Source organism: Furipterus horrens, unplaced genomic scaffold (assembly GCF_987537825.1).
Source record: "Furipterus horrens unplaced genomic scaffold, mFurHor1.1.pri manual_scaffold_10, whole genome shotgun sequence".
In the NCBI taxonomy this organism is placed as follows: domain Eukaryota; kingdom Metazoa; phylum Chordata; class Mammalia; order Chiroptera; family Furipteridae; genus Furipterus; species Furipterus horrens.
The window spans coordinates 77,204,219-77,229,493 of NW_028327180.1; the positions used below are offsets into that span (position 1 = coordinate 77,204,219).

The window sequence follows — 25,275 nt, forward strand, 5'->3', positions numbered from 1 at the left end:
CACGTGTGTTCTCTTGCTCATCTGTGTCATTAGCTGCCCTGGCTGCACAGAGACGGTTGTTTCTGCCACAGAAAGACCTTCTATTTTCTCTGCCATAGAGAGACCTTCTATTTTCCCTTCACCAGCAGCAGCCAGAGGCCGTTGGTCATTTGGAGTCTGGGCAAGGAGAGCTGTGTGCCTTCTCCCCTGGACTCAGGTCACAGGGTCACGACCATTCGTACCCATTGTGCATCTCAGTGTTAGTTCTTTTGCCTGAGCCCTGTCACTAAATACACTCATCCATCTGCAGCACTTGCTAAATGCATGGGGCAGGTGGGCCAAGTTGCCAGTGAGAGAGACAGGTAAACTTGAGGGAAGTCATCATGTCCTTGAGGTGAGAGACGTGGAAGCCAGCAAGGAGATATTGCAAACTCATCACAAAGCACCACATTTTCCCCGACGTAGTGAGAGGGGAGGCTTCCGATGTCCATCTTTTCTGGAAGCAGAGGTCCTGTGTAGCATCCATTTTAATAGAGCTTTGGGGCATTTTCTAACTATTTCAGACTTCCTGGGGACAAGACTTGTGTCTTGCTCCTGCAGATCCCAAGTTGTTTAACACGCACATGCCAGAGGGGAAGCTAGGTCCCCATCAGGCCACGAAGTCTCTTAGCAGCTAACACTACATGGTCATACTGTTCTCCCTTAAGGTATCTGTCCGCTCCCTCGTGTACCAGTCCCTCCTGGGAGTGACCTGGGGGTGAGGAGGAAGGTTCAAGGGTCCCTGCATGTCTTCAGTGCTCATGTGATTCTGCTTCCACATTAAGGCTCTAGAATCCCAACGTGTGTTGAGAGATTTAAAAGCAAACCTTTGCTTCTCTACACGCGGAACCGCAGGTCTACAGAAACCCTAGCTCAGGTCAAGCGTGCCAATTTTCAACAGTGGCCATGAGCACTCAAGACCACGGCATACCAGTGGCCCTCTTCTCCTCGGGGCAACCACTGGACAAAGGCACCCATCCTCTGAAACCTAGCCAAGGCCTCCTCCTGCATAAAAGACTGTGCCTTCTCAAGGACAAATTGATCCCCAGAAATGGCCCAAACCCCCTCTGAGCAACAGGAGCCGGTTCCCTGCATCTCACCCCCAAAGTATCGTGCACTTCACCTTCTTCTGAGGCTTGGATGGAGCCCCAGCTTTGGCTGATCTTCTGGTTAATCACAGATCTGCCACTTGCCCGCTGTGGGATCTTGGAGAAGACACCCCTCTCTCTGAGCCTCGGTGCCCTCCCCTGTAAGCAGAGACGACAACGTCCACCTCACAGAGTGCCCGGGAAGATTCAGTGAGACTCCTGGTCTGCAGGAAGCACTCAGCACCTGTGCTTCTCTGCTTCCTCTCCGCCCTCTCCCTGCCTCCCGGCAGCTACTCTGCATTGCAGGAGGCTAGTGAGCAGGGCCTCACCTATTCAGAATAGAGCTTGAGTGCCACATTTTGTATGAATAATAAAACACCATGGGCTCTTTTCAAAATAACCAGGTTAGTCATGTTGCGCTAGAACCCAGGGCCTACACTGACCTAGGAGGAGGAGGAGGAGTGCTGTCACATTCTGAAAGAAGGCCACTCAGCACCATCACAGAAAAGCAAACTCCTCACTTCCAATCTTCAGCTTATGACTCTACCTCATTAAAATGAACTCTTTACTGACAGATCCAGAAACTAAGAAATCCTTAATTCCTGTCATTTTTCTTGAAAGGCAACAAACTAACTAGGTCCCCTTAAGTTGCATCCACCCGAAAGTTTGCACAGAAGCATACTTCTGAGTTCCTTACTCAATAAGAATGTCAGATACGTGGGTATCTGGGTCATTCGTTTGTTTGTTTTTCCCCTGAGACTGGTTTTGGACGAGGTTTTAATTTTGTTTTGTTTCTTCAATTGAAAATGAAAAGAGCATCATAATGAGTTCCATGGACAGACATGTCGTATTCTTATAACTTAGGTGGCCTGCCCTAATGACCAGAAGGGGCAGCAGGAAGGGAACTTGCTAATTTACTGTTACGCCTGAAATGAGATCATGATTCAAACCACAAGAGCCAAGTGGACCACCAGCCCACTAGGGGGCGACCATGGGCAGCATGGTCCACACGGACTGACTCAGAGCTCACCGGAGAGCCTTCACCAGGCTCCATCAACATCCTGGACTCCCAGGGCCGGGAGACCCCTCCTCAGCAAGGCCTCCACCATTACAGGTCCCAAGAACCACTGTTTGACGATGACGATGAGTTAAATCCTCTACCTCTTTGCATCATGGCAGCTCACATCTTTTACTTGCCAGAAGCTTTTCCTGAGCCCACGCAGTCAGAGAGAAAATAACGTGCTCAACATCCCACAGCTAGGCTAGGGACAGAACTCGGGTCCTTTCGATCACCTCTCGGTCCTCAGGTGTGAGCAGGTGAGCAAGTCATAGGAAGGGACAACCCAGGAGCAGGGAGTCCCTCCCTCTCTGCCTGGCTGCCCACCTCCTTACAAGATTCAAAGTCTCAGCTACCAGAATATTTTTAAACCCTGTGATTTTGCAGGAACCCTGAACAACTAGCTGGCAAAATCCAAAGTTCAACCCCTGCAGTCTTTTTTAAGCTTGGCTGTATTCTTGGTGTCTCCTGTCTGTTCATGCCTCATTTGCTTAAAGAACCCAGCGTCTGCATTTTAAATGAACCTGCAGGCCAAACCCTTCACCTCCAGCCAACTAGGGATGAGAGTCAGGCCCCTGGGGTTTAAGGGAGTGCTACCTTGGCCAAGCTTCCTGAGGCCTGGCTGTATCTGTTTCCACCCCTGGCAGGAATTTCCCAGGTTCAATGGGCTTGTCTTCCAGCCCTGGTCCTGATGCTGAACTAAGTGCATCTCCACTCATGCAGAGCACCTCAGTGGTATGCAGCTCCAGCGAGCTGGCCTGCTGAGCCTTCAGTGCTCCCTCCTGACCGCATCCAGTGTTGAACTTGAAGAGGGTGCTTCAGAGCCGAAGCCTCAGGAGAAGATGTTGGCTGAGGTCACAAAGAAGGGCAGGGTTGGGTCAAGCCTCAGACCCTAGAGCAGCATCCTGGATCTTAGATCATTCTCTCTCTCTTTCTCTCGCCCTCCTGCTGCTGAGAGTGTCCTGTCCTCACATCTCAGGGTTAGGTAGTACTGAACCCTGGGAGAGAGGTTAAACGGAGGGACTGGCCCAGGTCCCCCATGAGGCAGGGTGCCAGCACGGGGGACTCACAGCTGACGGGGCTCTGCAGGAGGGAGGAGTCGAGCACATGCTGTGCAGGCTGCCCGTGCTCAGCTAGACTTGTCTGATGCCTGCCTTGTGTTCACATTTCAGAAAATCATGAAACGGCTCATAAAAAGATACGTCCTGAAGGCCCAGGTGGACCGAGAGAACGACGAAGTCAATGAAGGTAAGAGATTGGGTCGGCTTCTGGTCGGTCGGTGGCAGTCAGGCGCGATCTCACCAGCCTGCGGTCCAGGTGTTGTCCACTGGGCTGCGGTCCTGTCCAGAGGCCCCAGGAGACCCAGTTTCCAGGTTCAGTTGGGTGTTGGCAGAATGTGGCCCCACGCAGTTGTAAGACTGGGATCTCTCGCCCCTTGCCAGTTGTCAGCTGGGGCAGCCCTTACCTCTAACCTGGAGGCCGCCCTCGGGTCCACCTGCAGCATGGAGCTGCTTCATCCCAGGAGCAGCACCAGGGTGCTGCCCAGGCTGCCACCTCTCATGCCCCCTGTCATCAATCACATCTCTCTGACCTACTCCTCTGCCTTCCTCTTCCACTTTTAAAGATTCAAGATTAGATTGGATAAACCAAAATCATCTCCCTATTTAAGGTCAGCTAATTCCATTTTCAAATGTGGTTCCCCTTTGCCAGGTAATGGGCCTGGATACCTTTGGGATAATTATTCTGCCTGCCACAGTAGTGGCTGTCCTGCATCAGCCTCATGGCCCTCAAGTTCAGGATGGCCCAGAATCCCTCATTCCATAGGTGCACATGCATGGAGCGGCAGACCACACACCTCTTTCTGGATTTGCCCCCGCCCCGGGTCCACCTGGCTCCATCCTCTCACCCCCAGGCTCACAGAATCTGACACCCTCAGTGTTTCTCAACCCGCCTCAGAATCACTTGTTAAAAATGCCCATCCAGACCCAATGAAACATCCTCCTCCACAAAAAAAGGCACTACGTCTCCCCCTCACTGAGCCACAGCGGCCAATGGGAAGCACCTGGTCATTATTAGTGACCCTCTGCTTCCTCCTGGGACATCTCCCCAGGGCCAACGCTGTCTAGGGACTGAGCAGCAGCCCTTTGACCCACCCCTGCCTTTGGGTCTCAAACAGAAAGCCAAGTGTCAGGCAGCTGGCCTCGAGCAGTGTGTAATTGTGAGTGGCAGGAAGGTGCCTGACTATAGAAGGTGGGGCTGCCCAGGGTTTGTGCCCCTAGAACTACACCATGAACTGGGGGTCCCTGACACACCCAGTGAGTCTTGAGGGATGTCAAAACTGACCAGGATGAACCTTTAAGATCTCTGCATATGTATGTAAGGCACAAGAACCAGATATGAATAATGTGTCCCCAGGCAGCAGACTCCCACTTGAGTCAAGTCCAGTATCCATAACATCAGGAAAGAATCTTTTGACTCCCCTTCATGGTTAATAAAAAGGTTCCCACAGCCCAGGCCATGTGGATTTCTAACCATGTGGTTCACTGTGGAAATAAGTGAAAGTGCCCACCTGGTGGTCCCTTGCAATGGGAGGAGGAGGGGCAGGCTTGTTGCAGGGCTTCTGGGACGCAGTGCTGCCTGCATGACCTGGACAGACCCTGTTCCTGCAAGGCTGACCGGTTCCATGGCCAAGTTGACTGTGTGCCGTGCTGCTGCCTTCACACTCGGGGGCTTCTCCTCTCTGCAGATAATGACAGAATAATACAGGGAACATCATGAAAACAAGGGTGTCACTCAGTCCTGAAATCTGCCCTTACTGGCTCTAAGACCAATATTCTAACAATCATGATATGAAATAGGTGCTAGCAATTCACAGCCCTGATCTTGACTCTTTCAGCTACCTCAAGAGAGCTTGACCAGGAATGGGAGGAGAAGGGTCTCTAGTGGGTGGATGTGTCTTCAGTGGTAGCAGCTGGGTGGTACTTAGGTCAAAATGAAGCTCCTGTCCCCTCACCTCCAGCCCTGCTGGACTAGACTAGCAACCTGGCATTCTGCTGGAAAGATGAATGCCCAAATGCACGTGGCATGAGCCCCTCCTGACTGCTCACACTCACCAAAATCTCATCTGTCCTTGCAGGCGAACTGAAGGAAATCAAGCAAGATATCTCCAGCCTGCGCTATGAGCTACTTGAAGAGAAATCTCAAGCAACTGGTGAGCTGGCGGACCTGATCCAGCAGCTGAGTGAGAAATTTGGAAAGAACTTAAATAAAGACCACCTGCGGGTGAACAAGGGTAAAGACATTTAGCAGCCCACACAGGCATCTGTGACCTCTACCAGCAGTCCAAGGCCAGGTTGAATGCCCTGGCCGCTAGCCCTTGTGGGGAGGGGTCCCAGGCCCACTCCTCTAGGACCCTAAGGAGACCCACTGGCTTCATCCTGAGCAGCCTTGCTGGTACCTGCAGCCCCGTGGCCTGCCCGGATCCAGACCTGTTGTGAATCTAGGCTGTTGAGTGAGAAACAGGACCACAGGTGGGGAGGAAGTGCCCCCCCCCACAACACACACAAATGTGAGACCTTCAGTCCAGCCACAGTGACATACACCCGGTGGCCAGTGCAGGAAAAGGCCCCCTGGGATGCACATGCACCCATCCCTGCACACGGAACACGGCTCTGTGTCCTGGGAAGACAAACCACCTCATCCCATGTGCCCCTTCTCACCTCTCCCCGCCCCCCACACACATCCCAACAGAACCGGGCGGTGACCTGTGACCTATTCTTAAGTGCCAGATGAGAACACAGATAGCCTAACAGCAAAATAGTTCTATTTGTTTATAAAAGAAAAAAGTTTAAAAATCCTAAATCAAAAATTGTACTGTAGGTAGCACTGTTCAAAATCCAAATGATGTATTTTTACCTTTATTAAGAGTATCTTGTATTTACTATTTTTACCTAAAATGGAAAGAAATAAAATTACCTCATGAGAGCCTGGGAAGCCTCTGTGATGTGCTGCCCTCCTGCCGCCCTGTGCCCTGTCCGGAGCAGTATTTGGGAGCCCACGGACCAGCGATTCTCTGGGAAGAAAACAGAGCAAGTATGAGGGGAAAAGACACCAACCACCCCCACCAAGAGTCATGCATCCAGGACCCTCACCTCCAAGACCCTCCTCCTATTCCTAGACCCAATGACCCCAACCTCACCAAGGTCAGGAAGGAGGAAACGGAAACGGTGAGGGAAGCAGTGTCTTCTCTGGTCCCACCTCTCCCCCTCGCTCCCTCTCCCTGTTCCCCCTCATGTTGGAGGAGCGCATGCCAGGTGAACGGGGCCCAAACTTTCTGAATAAGGAGCCTAGGTGTGAGTGGGGAGATTGGCCACCAGAGGGCACCCCAGTCCCAAACAACACATTCTGAGCAGGTTGGCGATGGCGCTGGATTTCAGGAGAGCTCACTGGTCCCAAGGAAACACCTACTAGAAACACGATCTCACCTATAACAGGAACCTAATGAACAAAACAAACAAATGAGAAAAATAGAACCAGAGGCATGGAAACAAGGAACAGACAGACTGACCCGGGGGGGTGGGGGGGAGAAGGGGAAGGATCTAATCAAGGAACATGTATAAACGACCGACGGACATGGACAACTGGCTGGGGATTAACAGTGGGAGCAGGGGAGTGGGTGGGGCAGGGAAGAGCAATGTGGGGAAAATTGGGACAACTGTACTAGAACAATAAAAAATCACAGCAAAAAGAAAGGAAGGAACACTAGCTGGGTGTACAGCAAGAGCAGGAGCTGAGGACCGGGCACAGGGCTGTGGCTCTGCCCGCATCGGTCCACTGAACCCTCGCAGCGCCCTGATCAGGGCCCCAGAGTCAGACGCGTTGCAGACACCCTGGGAGGGCAAAACATGTGTGTTTTATGTGTGCATATGGGGGGTGGGGTTCGTTTCCTGACATACAGTCTATCTGCAGAGATCAAAGCTTTGAACTTGACTCTGCTCTCAGAACAGATCAAATGAGTGACGAACAGAACTGAAGGGGTTCCAGCAGTTGGGGGGCAGGGCCATGTCCTGCCACAAGTGGTCCCACAACACTCACCCAGCCAAGTGTTGCCATTGGGGATTGCCAGAACAGTTTTGCCAAATCTTCCCAATGTCTGGTGGGGACAGAGTAGGGGGAGCCCACAGTTGTTGGACCCCTGTTGACTGGAGAAGATCCCCTGAAATGTGGCACCACCACCCCGTGCTCACACAAGAAAGAAACAGAGGCATCTGAGGGGCTCTGGGGGCACAGTGTGTGTTCAGGGAGCTTCACAGATGCAAATTCTGTGTCTGGGATCCCTGTGAGTGTCCATGGAGGGACTTCCACAGACCTGAGAATCCAGAAGTGCTCATCAGGGGGGGCACTTGTCTCTGGTGGTGAGCAGCTCTGGAGAGAACACCTGTAGCCCCCCAAAGGCTGCAGGCAAGGCTGAATGCACTCAGTGGATAGTTACTGAGCCCCTCGCCAGGTCCTGGGAATGAGACACAGGCTTCCAGCGGGACTCCTTTTGAAGCCTGGACTCAGAACAGAGAGGCTGACGCACTCTGCAGGAAGAGAAATTGATTCATCCAGGGGACAAATTATCAACACTTCCGGAAGATTTCCCTCCAGATCCCTCACTCGTCTTCATCAGAATGCTAATAAACACTTCTAAGAGGCATTATTCAATTTCCCTATCTGTCTTCGACCAGAGGCAGCTGGCAACCCCATTTTTAAATCCCAGGGCGCCCTTTCCCTATCACACGGGAGTCTCAAATCCACCATGTAAGGAGATAAGGAAAACAAGTCCCAAGAACTAATTAAAAACTGGAAAGGAAAACTAGTACTATCCATTAGGCTGTGGCAGGCCTGTCTGGGAGGCGAAGGGAGTCAAGATGGATTCGTGGCTGCTAGAAGACTGTGGGGGAGGAGAGGAACCCCTCTTTTGTCAAAAGCTGTTGGAGAGGCCTTGGAGCTGAAGGAGGGCTGGCAGAGCTCTCAGCCTGGAGCAGGAGGGGCAAGAGCTTAGTGCTTTTCCAGGCACGGACAACCTCCCTCATGTCCCTGTTTCCTTGGCTCCTGTTGAGTTAGCGATTCTTGGAGACAACAGGAGAGTGAGGACTGGAGTCTGGGAGAGGCTCAAGGGCAGACAACATGAGGACAAAGGGCCCAACCTCCCTCCCCCGAGAAGCCCACAGACACCCCCAAAACTTGCACACTTGCCAAAGCCCCAGATACGTGCCCTTGCAGCACTGCACACTGTCATCATCCTGTCTACAGGTAACATACATGTGTAATGCCCGCCTCCACTGCCCAGGGGAAGCTCCATGCGGGGTCCAGGCCAGTTTATCCCCACTGTGCACTGGCCCAGAGCCAAGGAGTGGCCATTCAATGGATCACTGCTGGGGCCCAATTTTCTACAATTTCTTCAGAGGGCACCATCAGGCTCTGAAATGTTGGTGCCTTTGCAGGGACTATAAGCCACCACTGCTGCAGCTCAGTGTGGGGTCAGCGCTCACGGCGCTGGGGGAGGCCCGGCTCTGGTACCCTCAGTTGTTACTGAGCTCCTCGGACACTGCCGCCCAATGCCCCCCCCACCGGCCCCACCCAGGCCGACAGCCACGGTGCAGACCCAGCTGGGTGCTGAGAGACTCGAGAGTGGCAGCTGTCCAGCTCTGTCCAGGTTGCCAGGTAACAGCGGTTAAGCAGCAAGTTCTCTAGCAACTTGTCATCTTCTGATGGCTCATAATAGGGCTCCACAAGTCCTAGTGTCACTTCCTGGGCAAAACCCCCAATTAGTCCCCAGAGCTACCCCTAAAGGATGAGGGCTCACACACTCGAGAAAGCACAGCGGCCCTTCTGCCCATCACAAGGTACCTCCCCCACTGCCCGCTCCCCAATTTGGCCCAGAAGACCAAAAATAAGTAAAAGCCAGCACAGCCTGAGCTGTGTTCCCCAACGTAGGTACAACCCTGCAGAAGCCCTTCCAAGAGGCCACAGGCCTGGGGAGGCCATTGAAATAAGACACCTTCATGTCTGTTGGTCCCTCTGCCCAGGGGGTGGGGGGGTGACACACCTTGCCCTGCTCAGGAGCACAAATCTGGTTAAAAATAAGCGGCCCCACTGGCTGTCACCCCTCCCAGTGCTCATGAAGACTTCTGTGAAGTGCAGAGTCTGGGCTCTTGAGGGCTGGCAGGATCAGGAGCTCTGAGCCTCTGAGGCAGAGAGGCACTGCCTCTCCTGTCTGTGTCCCTGCTCTGCCCCTCCAGCCTGAAGGGCGGAGGAAGTGCCGGAGGGCAGGGACTCCAGGAGAGAAACAAGGTGCAAATCACCTCCACCGGGTCAACCGGGCTGCCTGAGCCCCTCAGCCCCTCTGCAGACAGTGAGCTCCAGGCCGGGCCGGCCCTTTGCCCAGGTTTCTCCCTTCACTTCAGCCCAGCAGAGCAGCCAGGATGTCCCCTGCCCTTTGCCTCAGGGAAGGAATGACACAGACACGGGGTAAAAATAAAGGTGGCCCGGGCTTGGCTTCTGGAAGGCCTGAGTCTCTGAAGAAGGGCGAGGATGGAGGGAAGAACCCAAAAGCTGGAGATAAAGCATACTGGAGGAGCACAGGGCTCCCTCTACCCAGGCACGCTCCCCTCAGACTGAGTAGGAGAGGAGTTGGGTGATGGGTGCTGGCAGGCTGGCTCTCCTGTGCAGGCAGTGGGACCCGGGCTGGGAGGCCACCTCCTGGCCAGCTGCCCTCCCACTGGCACGCAGGGAGACATGGGGCAGAGGGAGGGGGTGCGACCCCCAGCCCAGGCCAGAGCCAAGTGCCCTTTCATTACAGGATGTTTGAAAAGTGTGGATTCCAGCTCCTCAGAGTGTCTGAGATTGAAATAACTGGGACACACAGTGTCCGCTGTGTGCTGACAAGGACGCAACGTCAGCTGTGCCAGCTGACAAAGAGGCGGGCCCCCAAGTCCAGTGGCACTGACCCCATTCACACCCGGGCCAAAGACCCACCAGCCCAGCTCTGTGCTAGGGAAACAGAAGGCAAAAGGCAGTAACTGACATCCAAATACAAGTTCACAGGGACACTGTCGGGTGTCTCAGTGCAGAGGCAGGCACTCCCCGGGGAGACAAAAGCTGTAGTTGCCACTTCCATCCACCCACCTCCAGATGGGTGTGTACACAGGGAAAAGCAGAGGGGGGGTGGGCGGAGAGGGGAGGAAAAGGGGGGTCTGGGCTTGTACTGGCTGTAACCCCCTCCTTGGCTGGAAACTGGTCTCACCCCAGCACTGAGCCCAGGCTGTCACCTGAACCCAACCCAACCCGCCAGAGTATCCAGTGTCCCTGAAACCAACATGACCCCAAGCAGAGCAATCACATTCCGGCCTTGAGATCTAACTGTATGATGTGGACACTGGGAAAGAGATGTCCTTTTTGCCGCAGGGTCACTAAACAGAAGAATGTGACTCTGGAACAGAGGTAGCTCCCTCCCTGCCATAGAGACAGGGGCTGTCTGCCAATAAAGTCACAGCTGAGAAACAGAGGAGCGGGGAGAAGTGAAGGGGGGAGGGGAGGGGAGGGGAGAAAAGAGAGGAAGAGGAAAGAGGGGAAAGGTGGGGGAGGGGAGCTGTGTGACTCTCACCCCTGACACCCTTCTTTCTGCGGCTTTCCTGTATGTCCGGGGACCTATCCCAGAAGCATTCTCAGGCTAGCCGCCAAATAAGTCCCAGTTTTGTTGAGGCTAAGTTTACACCAGGCTTCTGGATCACATGTCCATCACAAGTCCTATAAACACAGAAAGGATGCTGGACTTTTCTGTGCCGCCGTCCCCTGGGGCTGACTGTGTTGTTTCTGTTAGAGGCACGAGGGCCAGAAACTGCCACTACTGTTTTTCTTGAGAACCTGTGAGGTTCTGGACAAAGGCTGCCAGCCTGGAGCCGGTGAAACTGTTCAAGAGCGAGTCTCCAGCAGCTGGGCACAGGCTGCTCTGGGCCCAGGTGAGGAGTGCACAGCAGGACGGGCGGAAGAGCCCTCTCATGGCTCTGCCCAGGCTCTTGCTCTGTAAAGATCCAGAATGGGCACCCAAGGCACTTCTACAGCCCTAGTGAGGCACTTCTTCACAGCTGTGCCGGCAGCAAAAAACAGGGTGGCCAAAGGAGGCAAAGCAGAGAGGGACAAGGCATTTGGCATGGTGAGTACAGCCATCACCCTTGTTTGAGGGGTCACCACTCAGAGACTCCAGAAATAACCAGTAGACCCTTTGAGGATGACCAGTTCTGGGAGGTGAGTTTCCTGCTACAGCTAGGAAACATGTAGCCTTATTTTGTAGGTTCAGGGTAGTGGACTATTTAAATTACATAAATACAACTAGGGAGACTTTTGCTGCTTTCCATGAACACTGACCATGAGTCACATGAATACCAGCATCTGTGCCACTGACTCATAGTGTCCAGACTAGGGGTGCCAGGGAGAGTAGTGACCGCCCCCAACCTGAGCTGGGTCAGTCTCTGAGAGAGAGAGGAAGTAACTCGTGGATCATGTCAGTGACTGAACAGAACAGAGCCTGGGGTTTCAGGCTCAGCTCAATCAATCATAGGAGAGACATTCCATCACGAGAGCCTCTGGTGCCTTCCTGATCTGCAGAGCTAAATTAGAAGCCCCCAGAGCATGGTGGGCCCAATGGAAGGTGACTGCTCTCTGGATGCCAATCTGTTTAGTTTTTATTTTAGACACATTCTCACACAGAGATGCTCACAGCATCATCACTGTCTGTCACCACCAGCAGGAACAGAGTGTGTCTTTTGCATTTCAGCAAAGCCCACGGGTAAGGGTGGGCATTTCTCCTCCAAAGATGCACAGACATGTTTGCTTTGTCCTGGAACTTCTGAGTCTATATATCCCCAAATGCCAGCTCAAAGGTGAATGATTTCCATTGTGCTAAGGTGGCAGGAGAGGATGGCACAGACAGAGCAGTATTCTAGTCACTCTGGACAGATTTTCAGTTTTTCTCCGAACAGGAAGAAATACCATTTCACTGATTCCTAAAGCCCTTCCAGTCTCTCCTCGTACTGCATACGTAAGACATGGAAGATGTAGCCCAAGGTGAAACAAAAGGGTCCTCTTCTGGAAAACAAAGCTAGCGGGTTAAGACAAGAGGACAGATGTGTGAGGAAACCAAGAGGACTGTCACTGCCCACAGGACCTAGCTGTGCTTCTACCCACAGGGTCACAGGCTGCTGAAGAGAGCCAAAGTGCGCCAGGCCCACAGGGTGCTGCAGGTCGGCCCTGGTGCCCACTCACCACATGGTCATAGAGGACGAGGGGGATTCGGAGCTGAGAATGGTATCTGGGCCCAAGTCCCCAGCACTCTGAGGGGAGGGTAGCGGCAGTGCAACCCCATGAACGCTCTCACATGGGTCCACCTGGCAGCAGAGGCCTGGAGGCAACCCCACGGATGTAGAGGGCCACTGGGCTGGTGGTTCGTCTTCAGGGAGCCTGGGAGCCATGGGCCAGATGCCACGTGTAAGAGGCAGCAGCGCTATGAAGCCGCGGTTCCCAGAGTAGAAACAATATACTAAGTGCTCACCTGCCAGGCCTCCGAGGCTCCTTGTACAGGTTGTAGCTGCGCAGGGGCACAAGCACCGCACACAGCACAGGAGCCTGGGTCTGTCTCCCCTCCCCGAGTCACACCGCGGGCACCCACAGCCAGGAGATGGCAGCGCCTCAGCCCTGGGGCCCATGGACAGAGCGCAAGGAACACCAGCTCCTGGCACAAGGGCTGTCTTGTTCTGAAAAGCGTTTTTGAGGGCCTTCCCAAGAAAGGAAAACACGGTGAATCTCAACCTCAGCGACCCAGCGAAGTGCGCCTCCGGGCTCGCCTGCCCTCGCATCTCCCGGCCCAGCACCCACGCTGCGCCACGCCTGCGTGGACATGATAAGCACATGCTCCTGGGCCCGTTTCCAGAGAAGCAGGAGTACTGGCTGTGGAGAAGCCGCTGCGCAAACGCGGGCGGGGGTCGGCAGAGGCCTCTTGGCCTTTCCAAACAGCCCAGCTCCTAAATGCGCACAGCTACAGGCGTGAGTCAGCACCACGGAACAACAGAACATCGCCCAGCTGAAGCCACAGAATCACAGGAAATAATTAAGTGCTATAAGCCACTCAGTTTTGAAGCGCTGTTACCCACGCGATAGAAAACTCAAACAAAGGGACTGAAGGATGGTTCGGGAACGTTTTACACCATACTCAGGCTAACCGTAGCAGAGGAGTCTCATCCACGCACCCCAAGAGACAGACTTACTCTGAGTGCCTCAGTCAACAGGGCCCTAGGCATGCACATCTGCTAGTGTTGGGGGTCCCAAATGCCCAAGTCAGCTCTGCTCCACCTAGAAATAACCCTGTTCATTCCCATCAATAGAACCCCCCCACCCCTCCCACCCCCGAAGCAAAAAGCTCTGGCCGTGCTGAGGAAGGATGCACACGTTGTCGAACAAGCTGAGTGCAGCCTGGCAATGCTCATGCGCTGCAGTGTGTAGACCGAAGGTGCTGAGGACTCCCAGCGCTGAGGAGCTCGCAGGCTCCCTGAAGAGACAGGAGGCGAGCCTGGAAGCCGTGAAGCAGACTTGTGCGATTTTTAATGAGTGGTAGATAATACAGAGGAGCTGTCACAAGGCAGTCAGTGAATCATTGCCCAGTGGGCAATAATAACACTTCCTCAGACTTCCAACCTGTCAGCCATGGGAGCGCTTGCACAGCCCTTACCTCATCTAATTAAAACAACAACCCGGTGAGGTTGGCAGAGCAGGATGAATTATCTCCTCTGCAGAGAAAGAGCTTCAGTGGTGCAGCTCCAGGGGACCCCCATGAACCAGAAGTTCAACCCCTGGGGCCCCCAAGCCCTGTGAACTGGACTAGGTGCAGAGTGGGTGCCAATGAACACAGCTGAATGGGAGGGATGGGTTAGGGCTAGAGACCAACATGTCACCTGCCCCGTGACCTGCCACCTGTGTCAGGCCCTGCCAAACAAGCTACAACCAGCGGTCCCTGTGTTCTCGGGAATGTGGCCTGCAGTCACACAGGACCTGACACCGCCTGTCCTGAAACAAAGAGGGAATGTGTCCCCGGCCATGCACCGGATCACAAGGTTCCCTATTAACAGAGGGAACTGAGGCATACCTGCCAGCATCCTGCTGAGAACGAGTTACACCCCCACTGCCCTTCTCCTCTCCCTTAATCATTTCCCAGAAACAAGGACCATAAGTCTCCTGCCAGCCATCCCTAATCAGAGGACATTGTTCTTTCGCAAACACCTATATCCTGAACTCTGGAGCCAACCAGGCAGGGTGACCCATCCCCCTGAGGGTCTGCTCCACGCCCTTAAAAATCCCTTGGGGCTGCCGTCCAAGGAGTTGGTCCACCCAACTCCTCCCTTCTTCTGGCACAAACCTAAGAGGATACCCTTAGGCTGGACAACAAGTGTAGAAGCACTGTCCCTGGGAGACAGCCTGGGGGAGGAGGAATGGACCCTGAAGGGCATTTCTCAATGCAGCCCTCAGACCTCCTGCCTCAGCATCCCCTGAGACACTTGTTAATAATGTAGATCCACAAACCAGCGGTGGGGCCTAGGAAGCTGTATTTTATGATGCTCCCCGGTAACTGTGATGGTCAACCATATTTGAACACTGTTGCCACAGAAGTCACTTTGCCAGATGGCATGGTTTTCAAGTCACCTGCCTAATGGGTGGTGGAAATGGGACTGGGGACTCAGGGTCCAGTGCTCCAGCTAGCTCTCTGGTCTTCACCAGGGAAGTGGGACTAATTGCATTTGGGAAGGATGTGTAAGGTATGGACACGTAGAAAAGATGAGGGATAAAGCACTGGAGGCACCAGGGAAAAAGTGGGAGTGAACAGCTCAATCCCACTCTACCCTGTGCTGCGTATCTATTATTAAGCAGCATTATTATGAAGCGAAAACTCAGTGAACAGGCAGGAAACACTAACAAAGGTTTGGGTGATAACACTCTCCAGGCCTATTTTGGATTTTGTCTCCTGTTTCTTGGAGGTGAGGAAGTGTCACTCTTGCACTGGAGCATGGGCAGAGTCCCCACCCACCCCCGTCCTGGGATCTCGGGGCTCACGTGGAGTCAGAGAGCAGACCCTGAGGCAGACAACCTGCCCCAAAGACAGCAAGCTTCCTGGGTGTCCTGGCATTGGATCACAAAGGGGAGGGGCGCCCCTCACCCCTCATGAGGACAGGTTCTGCCCTGAGATGGCAGGGAGAAAAGCTCCAAGCTGGCAGAAAGGGGAAAGAAAGACATGGGACTGGCTCCTCATATCTGTGATCCACCCGTTTGTATTTTACAGCACCCTCTCCTGCTCTTGTGACAGCATCAGAGCCACTTCCGATCTGTGTCAGAGGAAATGTGCTATGCAACTGTGCTCATAATTAGAAATCCAGGCAATTCGCTCTCTAATAATCAGCCTGTTTCTCCCTCCGGCTCACTAAGCCTCCCGCTCCTTCCATCTTCCATCGGTTCTATTTTCATCCCCTCCCCTCCCAGGAGGGGATTCCTTAAAGGGGCCCAGAGGGTTTGTCATCCTTTCCCTTTCTTGCCAAATGGCCCATCAGCCGAGCATGGGCCTTTTCCTCCTCGTGGTTCAGAGTGAGGCTCCGAGCAAGGGCTCTACGGGCCAGAGGAACCGATTCCGAGCAAGGGTGCTATTTCCACAGCTTGGAGAGGGAAAAGGCTCAGGCTCTGGCTCAGCAGACCCCAGCTCGGACCCTCCTGCCTGGGGCGGAGGAGAGGCCATCTCCACAAAGCCGAAAATGATGAGACTGTCCCTTCCACTCTGGCTGTCCTCTCAAGTGGGTGCAGAGAGGATTCAAGTGTCCTGGTAACAAATGCTATTGTCTCATAAATCAGGGCCTGTGGCTCCAGGACCTCTCAGGTCAGGCTCCAGGGTCTGCAGGAAGCAGCAGGATGGAGAAAGCACTTAAGGACCAAGGACTCCAGAGAGGAGAGAGAAATAAAAAAGCAAATTACTTTTACTGTTTTTCTAAAAATTATTATTCTCATTACAAAAGTAAACCACAGTTACTGGAGAAATTTTCAAAAACCTCAGCACTCAGAAAGAAAAGGAAAATTGCCCTTAATCCCATCACACAGAGATCATTATTTACTTTCAGTTTTCTGTACATATTTGGATCAGTCTTAACCTACGAACCCAAGTGGGTACGAGGTGTAACATTATTCTTCCCCTAGTCAATCTCTGTGTGGAGCCCCCCACCGCCCCCCCAAACCCCCAACTATTCCACTAAAATGGGTAAGTCTCAGCTCCAGGTGCCCACACCTCCTCTCCTGCACTGAGCTAACGCCTGTGGGCTAAGGACGAGTGGGTGGACACCCACCCACAGTCCTCTGCATGGACGTCCACCAAGCACCTGCTGTCCTCTTTGCTTCCTAAAGGTCAGTCCTGCAGGTCACTGCTAAGGTGGACCCTCATTCCCATCCCTTCTTTTTAAAATTTTTATTGATTTTAGAGAGAGAGAGGGAAAAACATCGACTCCTTATTTCACTTATTGATGCAGTTATTGGTTGATTCTTATAGGTTCCCTGACTGGAGAGCGAACTCATAACCTTGGCGTATAGGGATGATGCTCCAACCAACTGAGCGACCCAGCCAGGGCTCCAGAAGGGAGAGCCGGCTGTGTGCTCTGGGCACTTTCTAGCACACTTAGGTGGACCTGTGGGAATTATTCTACCACCTCACAACCCCTGGGGCTGGGGAAGCCGTCCACACTCTGAGGGCCTCTGCCTCCCTAGGTCTTCACCCAAGAAAGCTGTTTATCATCTCCCTCTGCATCCTCCTCCCCAAAACTATCCAGTTTCGGTCATCCTTCCCCAGGCAGAGAGAGCCCCTCTCAGGGACCCACCAGCATCTGAGGTCTCCGTGCCCCCTCACATCCACCCCACCCTGCCCCAAGATCAGGGAGATCTCACCTCACTGCAGAGATGGGAAAGTGTGCCCTTCCTCGGGGCTGCCACATCGGGCTGAGCTGCAGCAGTGCCCCTTGCTGAGGGGCAAGGGCTACCATCTGCCTGTGTGCTGCCGAGGAGAAAGACACGTTTTATAATTCACCCAAAGGAGCCATATCTGCTGGCCACAGCCCTGCCCCAACTCATATCTTGTTCCAAACCTTATATCTAGGCCTCGATTTTTGAAACTGAAAAAAAAAAATCATTTAATTCCTTTGTTAAATTTGCGGTTCCTCCCTGGAGGCAGTTAATGTTGGACAGTCTGACACTCACCTGCCTGCAAGGAAGGGTCACAGGTGTCAGGAAACACAGGGGACATCTTGGTCAATGCTCACACAGGCCATGCGCATGCAGGCACACACACACACACACACACACGAACATGTACACTCCCAGCTCCAAATCCTTGGTCTGAATCTTTGCGGCTGGGGCCAGAACCTGGGCTTAGAGAGCTCTGCGCATGAATCTGCAGGAGCTGGGAGAGCAGGCACCATGAGGAGGAGCCTAGGAGGAGCAGAGGCCCAGTTCCTGCAGAAGCTGCCCCACAGCCTGCGGCAACCTTTGCAGAGCAGAGCCAACGCTGCCTTTCTTGCCTGGGTGGGGGGATCCAGGGCTGGGCTGTGCTAGATGCTGAGCTGTCAGATCTCAAAATGCCCTTCATACCCCCAAGCTTCCCACTTTCCCTATTTGGTTGCAGTTGTCATGTTGAGAAAATCCACTCAGTGCCATTTCTGGGGGAGTGTGTCCCCTCAAAGGTTCCGATGATTCTGAATCATCCGACCTGCTTCGCCCACTCCACAGAGAGCCCACAGGCCACCTTCTCCGGAGGGGAGGTGAACCTCCCTCCCCAGCAGTACTGGGGTGCAGGGACCATATCTGCCTCCCCAGAGGAAACCTTCCAGGATGGAGACACCCTGGCCTCAGACCTGGGAGCCAAGCCCCAGGGGAGGAGCAGGTGGGGTTCCTGTGGCCTCAGCATAAAATGGCAATGCTGATGTAGTTCCCAATTTAGGTTTTAAAATACCACTGAAAGGACAGCTTCCGTTCTCTCCCTGAACACATTTTTAAAATAATCACATTTCCTCAAGAATCAGTCCCTGGACCTCCCTCCCTGTCAAGAAGTGACAGAGCAGAAAGGACATTCTCAGGATTTTTTATAACCGTTGTGCTGCTTCTTTGGTGAAGGGCCCTTTCTCCGCCCATACCACACACCCCCCGACTGCTCTGCCCCAAGACCCCGCCCCCACCCCAAAGGTGACACTGCCTAACGTGCAGGAAGGACCAGGAAAGACATGGGAGCTGCCCCCAGCCCCTGGCCAAGGGAAGGTTTGGAGCAGGGGTGACTGGCTATGGGGTAGGACTTACCCTAAATTAAGATTACAGGGATCCCCTAGAAGTTTTATGCGAGCAAAGCCAAGTTGTTTTGTTGCTGTTGTTGTTGGCTTTGTTGTATTTAAATTTTGGGAGAAAAACATAATTTTCTTTTATGGATTAGAAAGAATGTTTTTGGAATAATTTCCTAATTATTCCTAACAGAATATGCTCCCAATTTTTGTAAACTTAAATTTTCCTCCTCCTTCTAGTCACAGATGGAAATCCACCTATTTTTTAATTATATTTTATTGATTATGCTATTACAATTATCCTAACTTTTCCTCCTTTGCCCCCCTCCACCCGACACCCCTACACCCTCAGGCAACCCCACACCGCTGTTCATGCCCATGGGTCATGTGTGTAAGTTCTTTGGCTGCTCCAAGAAAATACACCTCCATACTTTAAGTGAAGGAGGAGGAAGGATGTGCAGAATGAACATTGTCAGGATGCCTCTCCTATCTGACCCCTGTTAAAGTGCAAAGTGACTTCAGGGTCTGCAGGAGGCCCAGACCAGCTGCCTCAAGAACGTAGAGACTTCTCTAAAGGACCTGGTTTGCAGGCGGGACCTGGCCTTTGGAGCGGGGGGCAGGGGTAAGTAGGGAGGAGGTGCCAGTCCACACAGGTCCAGGACTAACCCGCTGAAATTCAGGGAAGTCAGCTTCTACCTGCCCATCCGGGAGCCTTGCTCAGGGCAGAGTCTGGAGACAAGCTCAAGCCTGCGCCTGCTGCTGCTCCCCATCCTGGCCCCACGCTCCGCAGGCTGCGCAGACAGCTCACCCTGGAGGCAGCCAAGAGGTGGATGTACTGATGGCAGAAGGTACACCCCTTCCTGCAGGTTCCCAATCCCAGAGCTTCTTGCTGACTCAGCCAGGTCTCGACAGCTGGTGCTGCCCTCGACTATGGGTGGGGCGACTGGTGGCCTGGACCATCGTCTGTACCTCTCTTCCGAGACTCCCAGCCCCAGGTAGCCCCATGAGCCACATCACTGCCTCTCCTTCCCGCCATCTGACCCTGTGAGACACACCACAGGCCACAGGATCAGGGGACAGAGGCCAAGGCACCGTTTCTAGGAGGGGAGCCCCATTGTGAGTGCTCCCCTTACAGAACTGTCTCTCCCTCACGCCCATCCTTTCTCCAGTGACCCCACTCTGAGAACCAGAGTGCACCCCTGAGCTCTGGCTGCCCATTCTCTAAGCCTATGACTACCTGTTACCACTTGGAAAACCTCTTCATTTCAGAGCCCGGGCTTGGCCTTCTGGCTGCTGAGTTCCAAAGTGGTAAAAAAATGCAACCTTAAGCCTCCAGTCACTACAGTTGCCAAAGCCATCGGTAAAAACAAAACCACAAACAAAAACAAGAAAGAGCATTGCCAGGGGTGATAGTTGGAAGGAAAGACCTGCAAGCTGGGCACCTCCACACTCACAAGGGAATGGAAGCTGTTCCGAAATGGTTGGATATGCACCCAGCGAGCAGCAACAAACTCCAGCCTTCAGACAGCAACATGTCACCCTTGCTCTTCACCCCAGCCTCTGGGTGATGCTGAGCAGTTTAATAATAATTCCCCTAGTGTGCAGAAGAAACAGAAATGGCTTCACCAAGCACCACTGGCCCGAGCAGCAGTTTATGAAAACGAGAGGCTCTGATGCTCCCAGTCTCCCAAGTTTCCATTAAACAAATGCCAGATGGCCTTACGGTGGCAGGAAAGGCACCCCGGCCTCACCTTTCTTGGTCTCTCCACAGACGGGCTGGAGGGGAAGGCACGTGTGTCACTCTGCAACCATGTAATGGGGAAGAGGTCGCTCTGGGGTCCCCGCCTTGTGACCTCCGCCTGTCAAAGCCAACCTCTGAGCCCTTTACAATCTTTTCCAAGACATAAATGTGTGGGCATACAAAGCTCCCTTAACAGAAGGTCACTCTGGCTTGTGTAAAACGCTGTGTAAATTTCATCTCTGCATTTACTCAACTCCCGCCTTGTTTCATTTCCTGCCCAGGGACAGTCAGGGAACATAACTGTCCTCTTGGGGCTCTGAACATCTTTTGGAAAAGAAGCAGTGCCCTCCCTACTTTGGAACCAAAAGGCCCCTCCCCCCAAAAAACAGACAAGAGAACTCTTCCAACTTGACCAAAATGCAAGGCAGTGTAATCCTGTGCTCTTTGTCAAGTTTCCCATTAGAAAAAACAACTAAAGATGAATGGACAAGCACAGGGCACAGAATCTGAGGCTCCCCTGCACCATGACCTAGCTGTGTGACCTTGGCAAGTGACTCCACTTCTCAAGGCTCCAACTTCCTCCTTGGGAACATGCAGGAGATAGCAGCGCCCACCTCGCAGGTGGCTATGAGGAGAAAGGTCACGCTGAGGTCCAAGCCATTGCCTGGCCTGTGGGAAGAGGTCCGTGAGTGGCATTGGAGGCAGCTGTGGGAGTGGCTGAGAGCATGGATTCTGGAGCCTGGCTGCCCAGGTTCAAGTCCCAGTTCTATCATTCACAGGCTGTGAGACTTGGCACGTGTTACTTCAGCAAAATTCGATATGATGATGAAGCAGCAGCTGCAGGAAAAAAATGAGCAGTACCAGTGACCCCAGGTTCAGAGATTTCCCCTCCTAAACCCCAACAGAAGCAATGGAGCTACAGGGAACCCCTCCCCGCCACCATCCACACCAACCCCTTCACAGACCCCACCTGCTCCAAACCCACTTCCTGAATGGTCACAGCATGTTTCCCGAGCAGGACCAGGAATTACCATAAACTCCACTGTAGAGTCCCAGATTTCACTTAGGACCTCCCCCTGCTTCCTGCCACTGCCTGGTGTCTCACCTGATCCCATGGGTGGAGTGTAGAAAAAGTGGGGACAGCAGGACCATGTTACTCCCCACGTGGACACCAGGAGGAAATTCCAGGCCAGATCCCTCCAAGCCCTGCAGTCAAGACTTACCAGGCCCCAGGGGGTTACTACAGCAGGGGCTTCACCAGGAGCCCCCCATGCTGGCCCTCTCATGGCTGACAGTGTCTCCTGGGACCCTTATGGCTGAGGAAAATGCTGTCCAAAATAGGTCAGGCCTTCAGAGAAAGGGACAGAGGTCCCTCATCCAGGTGGCCCACTTCCATGGCTGCTGCATCACCACTCCGAGGGGGCTGCCCAGTGCTAACAGAGATGAGCCTCACCCTGCTCAGAGCCAGTCTTCCTGTCTGGGCGAAGAGAGGCTGGCCTAAGCAGCAGCCAGGCATCGGAGCTCGAGGTCCAATGGACGTGAAGCGCACTGGGCAGTTGCCCAGGACCAAGTTGGGCAGAAGGGCAGTGCTGAGCCCTGCCAGCTCCTGCTGTCCAACCTCCATTCACACACACAACACACAGCCCCCTCCCAGTCCAGGGAGGACCCCAGGAGCCCCTCCACGGGACTAAGCGGAAACTGCCCTGGAGGGCTCAGCACCTCACTCAGCCAGCAGTCAAACACTGGGATGGGGCAGGGGCAGGACACTGACGCACACGGTCACGGTCACCGTTAGAGAGCTCACAGAGGCGTTTGTCCTGGGCTGAGCTGGGATTTGTGGGCAGGAGATGAGGCCAGAGCTGGCCCTGCACAGCTTGGTTGTTCACATGGTCACCAGGGTGGGTAAGTGTAAGGTGCAGGGAGGGAGAGGGGAATAACTCACCCGTTCTTCCACCACTTCCTTCAGCCAGGGCTCACCAAGCTCTCCCCGCGCACTGCACCCCTTGGCAGGAGCAGAAAGACAGCTGTGAACTTGGCTGGCCCTGTTGGGTTCGCAGACAAGTGACCAGGCAGCAGAGCTGGGACCAGGGTGGGGGTGAGGCGTCTAGGGTGCCGCACGAAAGGAGGCACCCCCGCTCCTGGCCGCACGTGCAGGACCCTGAGCACAAGCACCTCTTTCTGTTTCATGCCCTTGGCCTCTCACCTGCCTCCCCTAAGTCCGCCCCCCCCCCCAATGGACAGTCCAGGGTGGCTGGTGTTTCTTAGGAAGTGCGGGGGCTGCAGCGGCCAGGGCATTGGTTCCCATTTTGCCATTCTAGTCTGAGAGGACTGGAAGGTTTCTCAGAGGAAGTGAGGCATCTGGACCCCTGGAAAAAGAGACCACCCTCCCTTCTTCCTGCCTCAGTCCTGCTAACTGCTCACCTCTGTCCCTGCCGCCAAGCCCTCGCCAGGGCTGCTAAGGGCAGGTGGGCTGCTGCCAGCATCACTCCACCTCTTACCCCTGTGCCAGGCTGGCCAGGCCAGGGAGCTGAGTGAGGAAGCTCATGACGCGGGGAGCACATGTACCCTCAAGACACACCTAGAGAGTTGTGGGGGCCACCCACCAGTCCAGTTTGCCTGGGAGTGCCCCTGGCCTCCCCTCGAGGCAAGCGACCTGCCTGAGATCCCGCAGGCAGCGGGTTCTGCGCCAGCCAGGCTTGGCTGGGGCAGAGAATGTCAAGCAGAACGAAAGCAGGTGCCCGTGCCTGGCTGAGCCTTGTCTCCGCATCGGTTTGCTGTCCACACTGTCTCTGTTAATTCTGTACTCGTCTCTTAGTCTGTCAGTCTGTGACCCTGTGTTTTTTTTCTCCCTCCTCTCTGCACTCCCTCAGTACGTGAGTGATGCGAAGTTGGGCCGGGCAGTCACAGCCCTGTCCTCTCTCACCATCATTGGTTCCCAGCCGCTCCTCCGGGACAGCCTCTGCCAGTCCCGCCCCCCACCCGGAGCCTGTGTTCGCTCAGAGCCACCTCAGCCTCAGCGTTCAGTCTCCTGCTCAAGACAGGAGCTCAGCAGCCCGCGGGAGTGGGACAGGCTCCCCGCACACCGGGCGTCTAGACAGGGACTCGAGGCTGCAGGACTGCTCCGAGACGCAGCGGCGCCGGAAGACGCGGACTCCCGGCCTTCGCCCTCGGTGCACTCGGCGTCCGAGGGTGCCGAGCAGGGGCCCGAGCTGCGGCCCCGCTCACCAGGCACCTCTTGCCGCCGCTGCAGCCCCCAGGCGCCCCGGAACGCAGAGCTCATCGGAGGTGGAGGTCTGAGTGGAGAGGACAACTGTAAAACCTCGAGACGCGGGATCCGGTACTGCGGGTGGCGAAGGCGAGACACCGGGAAAGCCCGAGGAGCGCGGTCGCGGAGCCGTCCAGCTGCGAACCCGGGGTCCTCCAGCCTGCCGGGAGGAGAGCTAAGCGCGGAGGCGAGGGCGCGCTGCAGCCCCAGCTCTGAGGCCCCAGCGGCCCCGAGGGCACCGACTGCCGGCTGGTCACGCGCAGCAGGGCGGGAAGGGCGCCATGGAGGCGCCGGGCAGCGCCGGCCCGCGCGAGGCGCAGTGAGCAAGTCGGCCGGGGACCGGCGAGCCATGTACGGCGAGGTGTTCAACACCACCGGTGGCCCCGAGGCGGCGGTAGGCGGCGCGCTGGCCTTGGCCGCTACGGTCAAGGCGGAGGGCGCTCTGCCGCTGGAGCTGGCCACCGCGCGCGGGATGCGGGACGGAGTGGCCTCAAAGCCCGACCTGCCCACCTACCTGCTGCTCTTCTTCCTGCTGCTGCTCTCCGTGGCGCTCATAGTCCTCTTCATCGGCTGCCAGCTGCGCCACTCGGCCTTCGCCGCGCTGCCCCACGACCGCTCGCTGCGCGACGCCCGTGCGCCCTGGAAGACGCGGCCGGTGTAACAGCCCAGAGAGCCAGGGCCGGCGGGTGCCAGGCCCTGCTTTCGCCGCGAGCAGAAGGTGTGAACCGCACAGGGAGGCCCGGGCCGCAGAGGGAGGCCGACCCCTGGGCACACTGCGCCCTGACCCTTCCCGACTTTGAGTGGCACCTGGGCGTAAAGGGAGTCGGAGGCATCAGGGCTGCCTAGGGTCCCACTCCTAGTAGGCGCGGGGTACTAAGGATCTGATCCCGTCAGCCTTTCTCCCCGGGACAGCGGGTCCCGCTGGGACCTTCCTGAAAGACGGAATGCCGCGGGGACTCGGGTGCCTTCCTCGCTGCCTGATGACTTTCTCACTTTGCGCATGGAAGGGGTCAGCACCGCGAGCGCGCAACTAGCCGGCACTTGCCCGTGTGACTCGCTTGCCCTGTGGCTGTCTTCCCGTGGCCACTCCGCCTCTCTCATTCTTTGACACCGAGGACCCCACTCGGACCCGAGCGTGAACGCAGCCAGACTTTGTGGAGTGATAGCCCTCGGGGACCGCGTGCCCTAGGGGAAGTGGGGGAACGCGGAGTTTCACTAGGTCCCACCCTGATCGGAGGACCTAGTTTTCTTTGTGGGCACGGGCGGAGGGGAAGCTGGTCTAGAGGCACAGGGTCCCACCCTCAGCACCCTATGGTGGGGATCCACGTCCCACATCTCCAGGGGCCGCATTTCTGCAATAAAATTTCACCAAATTAGACTCAGTGCTAAGAACGCTCTGGTCATTGGTTGCGCCACTTTGGAAAGGGGGACAAGGGCAGGACAGCCTGAGAGCCCAGCACAGCCCTCCTCCTGCCGGGGGCCCAGGTCAGTTTTAATGATACTCCCCTCTTCTCCAGCTCTTCTTCCCGGCGGTAGGTCAGGTGCTTGCTCTGGAAAGTGTTTTCAGAGCTGGTATCAGAGGAATTGCTGCCAAAAATACCCTGAAACAGGGCTCCATGGTGACCTTCCCTTCCCTGGGCCTGAGCCCTTCCAAGAGCGGTTTCTGGCCCACGACCAGCTGGTGAAGGAAGGGCCTAAGGATCAGACGGGGTCAGCTGCTC

At 55.0% G+C, this 25,275-nt stretch overlaps 2 protein-coding genes across 2 annotated transcripts in view; both read left to right on the forward strand.

The window, feature by feature from the left end:
* Positions 1–6,058, forward strand: part of TRPC7 (transient receptor potential cation channel subfamily C member 7) — a 118,772-nt gene extending 112,714 nt beyond the window's left edge. Inside the window, exons 10-11 of the mRNA XM_090289459.1 lie at positions 3,336–3,411; positions 5,300–6,058. Of these exons, the coding sequence (XP_090145585.1) occupies positions 3,336–3,411; positions 5,300–5,469 (246 nt within the window). The 3' untranslated portion in view covers positions 5,470–6,058. The remainder of the gene's footprint in view (positions 1–3,335; positions 3,412–5,299) is intronic.
* A 17,117-nt stretch (positions 6,059–23,175) lies between these two features.
* On the forward strand, positions 23,176–24,930 carry SMIM32 (small integral membrane protein 32). The gene has a single exon (XM_090289460.1). It carries the CDS (start codon positions 23,904–23,906, stop codon positions 24,213–24,215), a length of 312 nt encoding a protein of 103 aa, XP_090145586.1. The 5' UTR covers positions 23,176–23,903; the 3' UTR covers positions 24,216–24,930.
* Positions 24,931–25,275: the final 345 nt, after the last annotated feature.

Excerpts from the sequence above, each read along its gene's own strand:
- SMIM32 (XM_090289460.1), top strand. The coding sequence starts at position 23,904 with ATGTACGGCGAGGTGTTCAACACCACCGGTGGCCCCGAGGCGGCGGTA.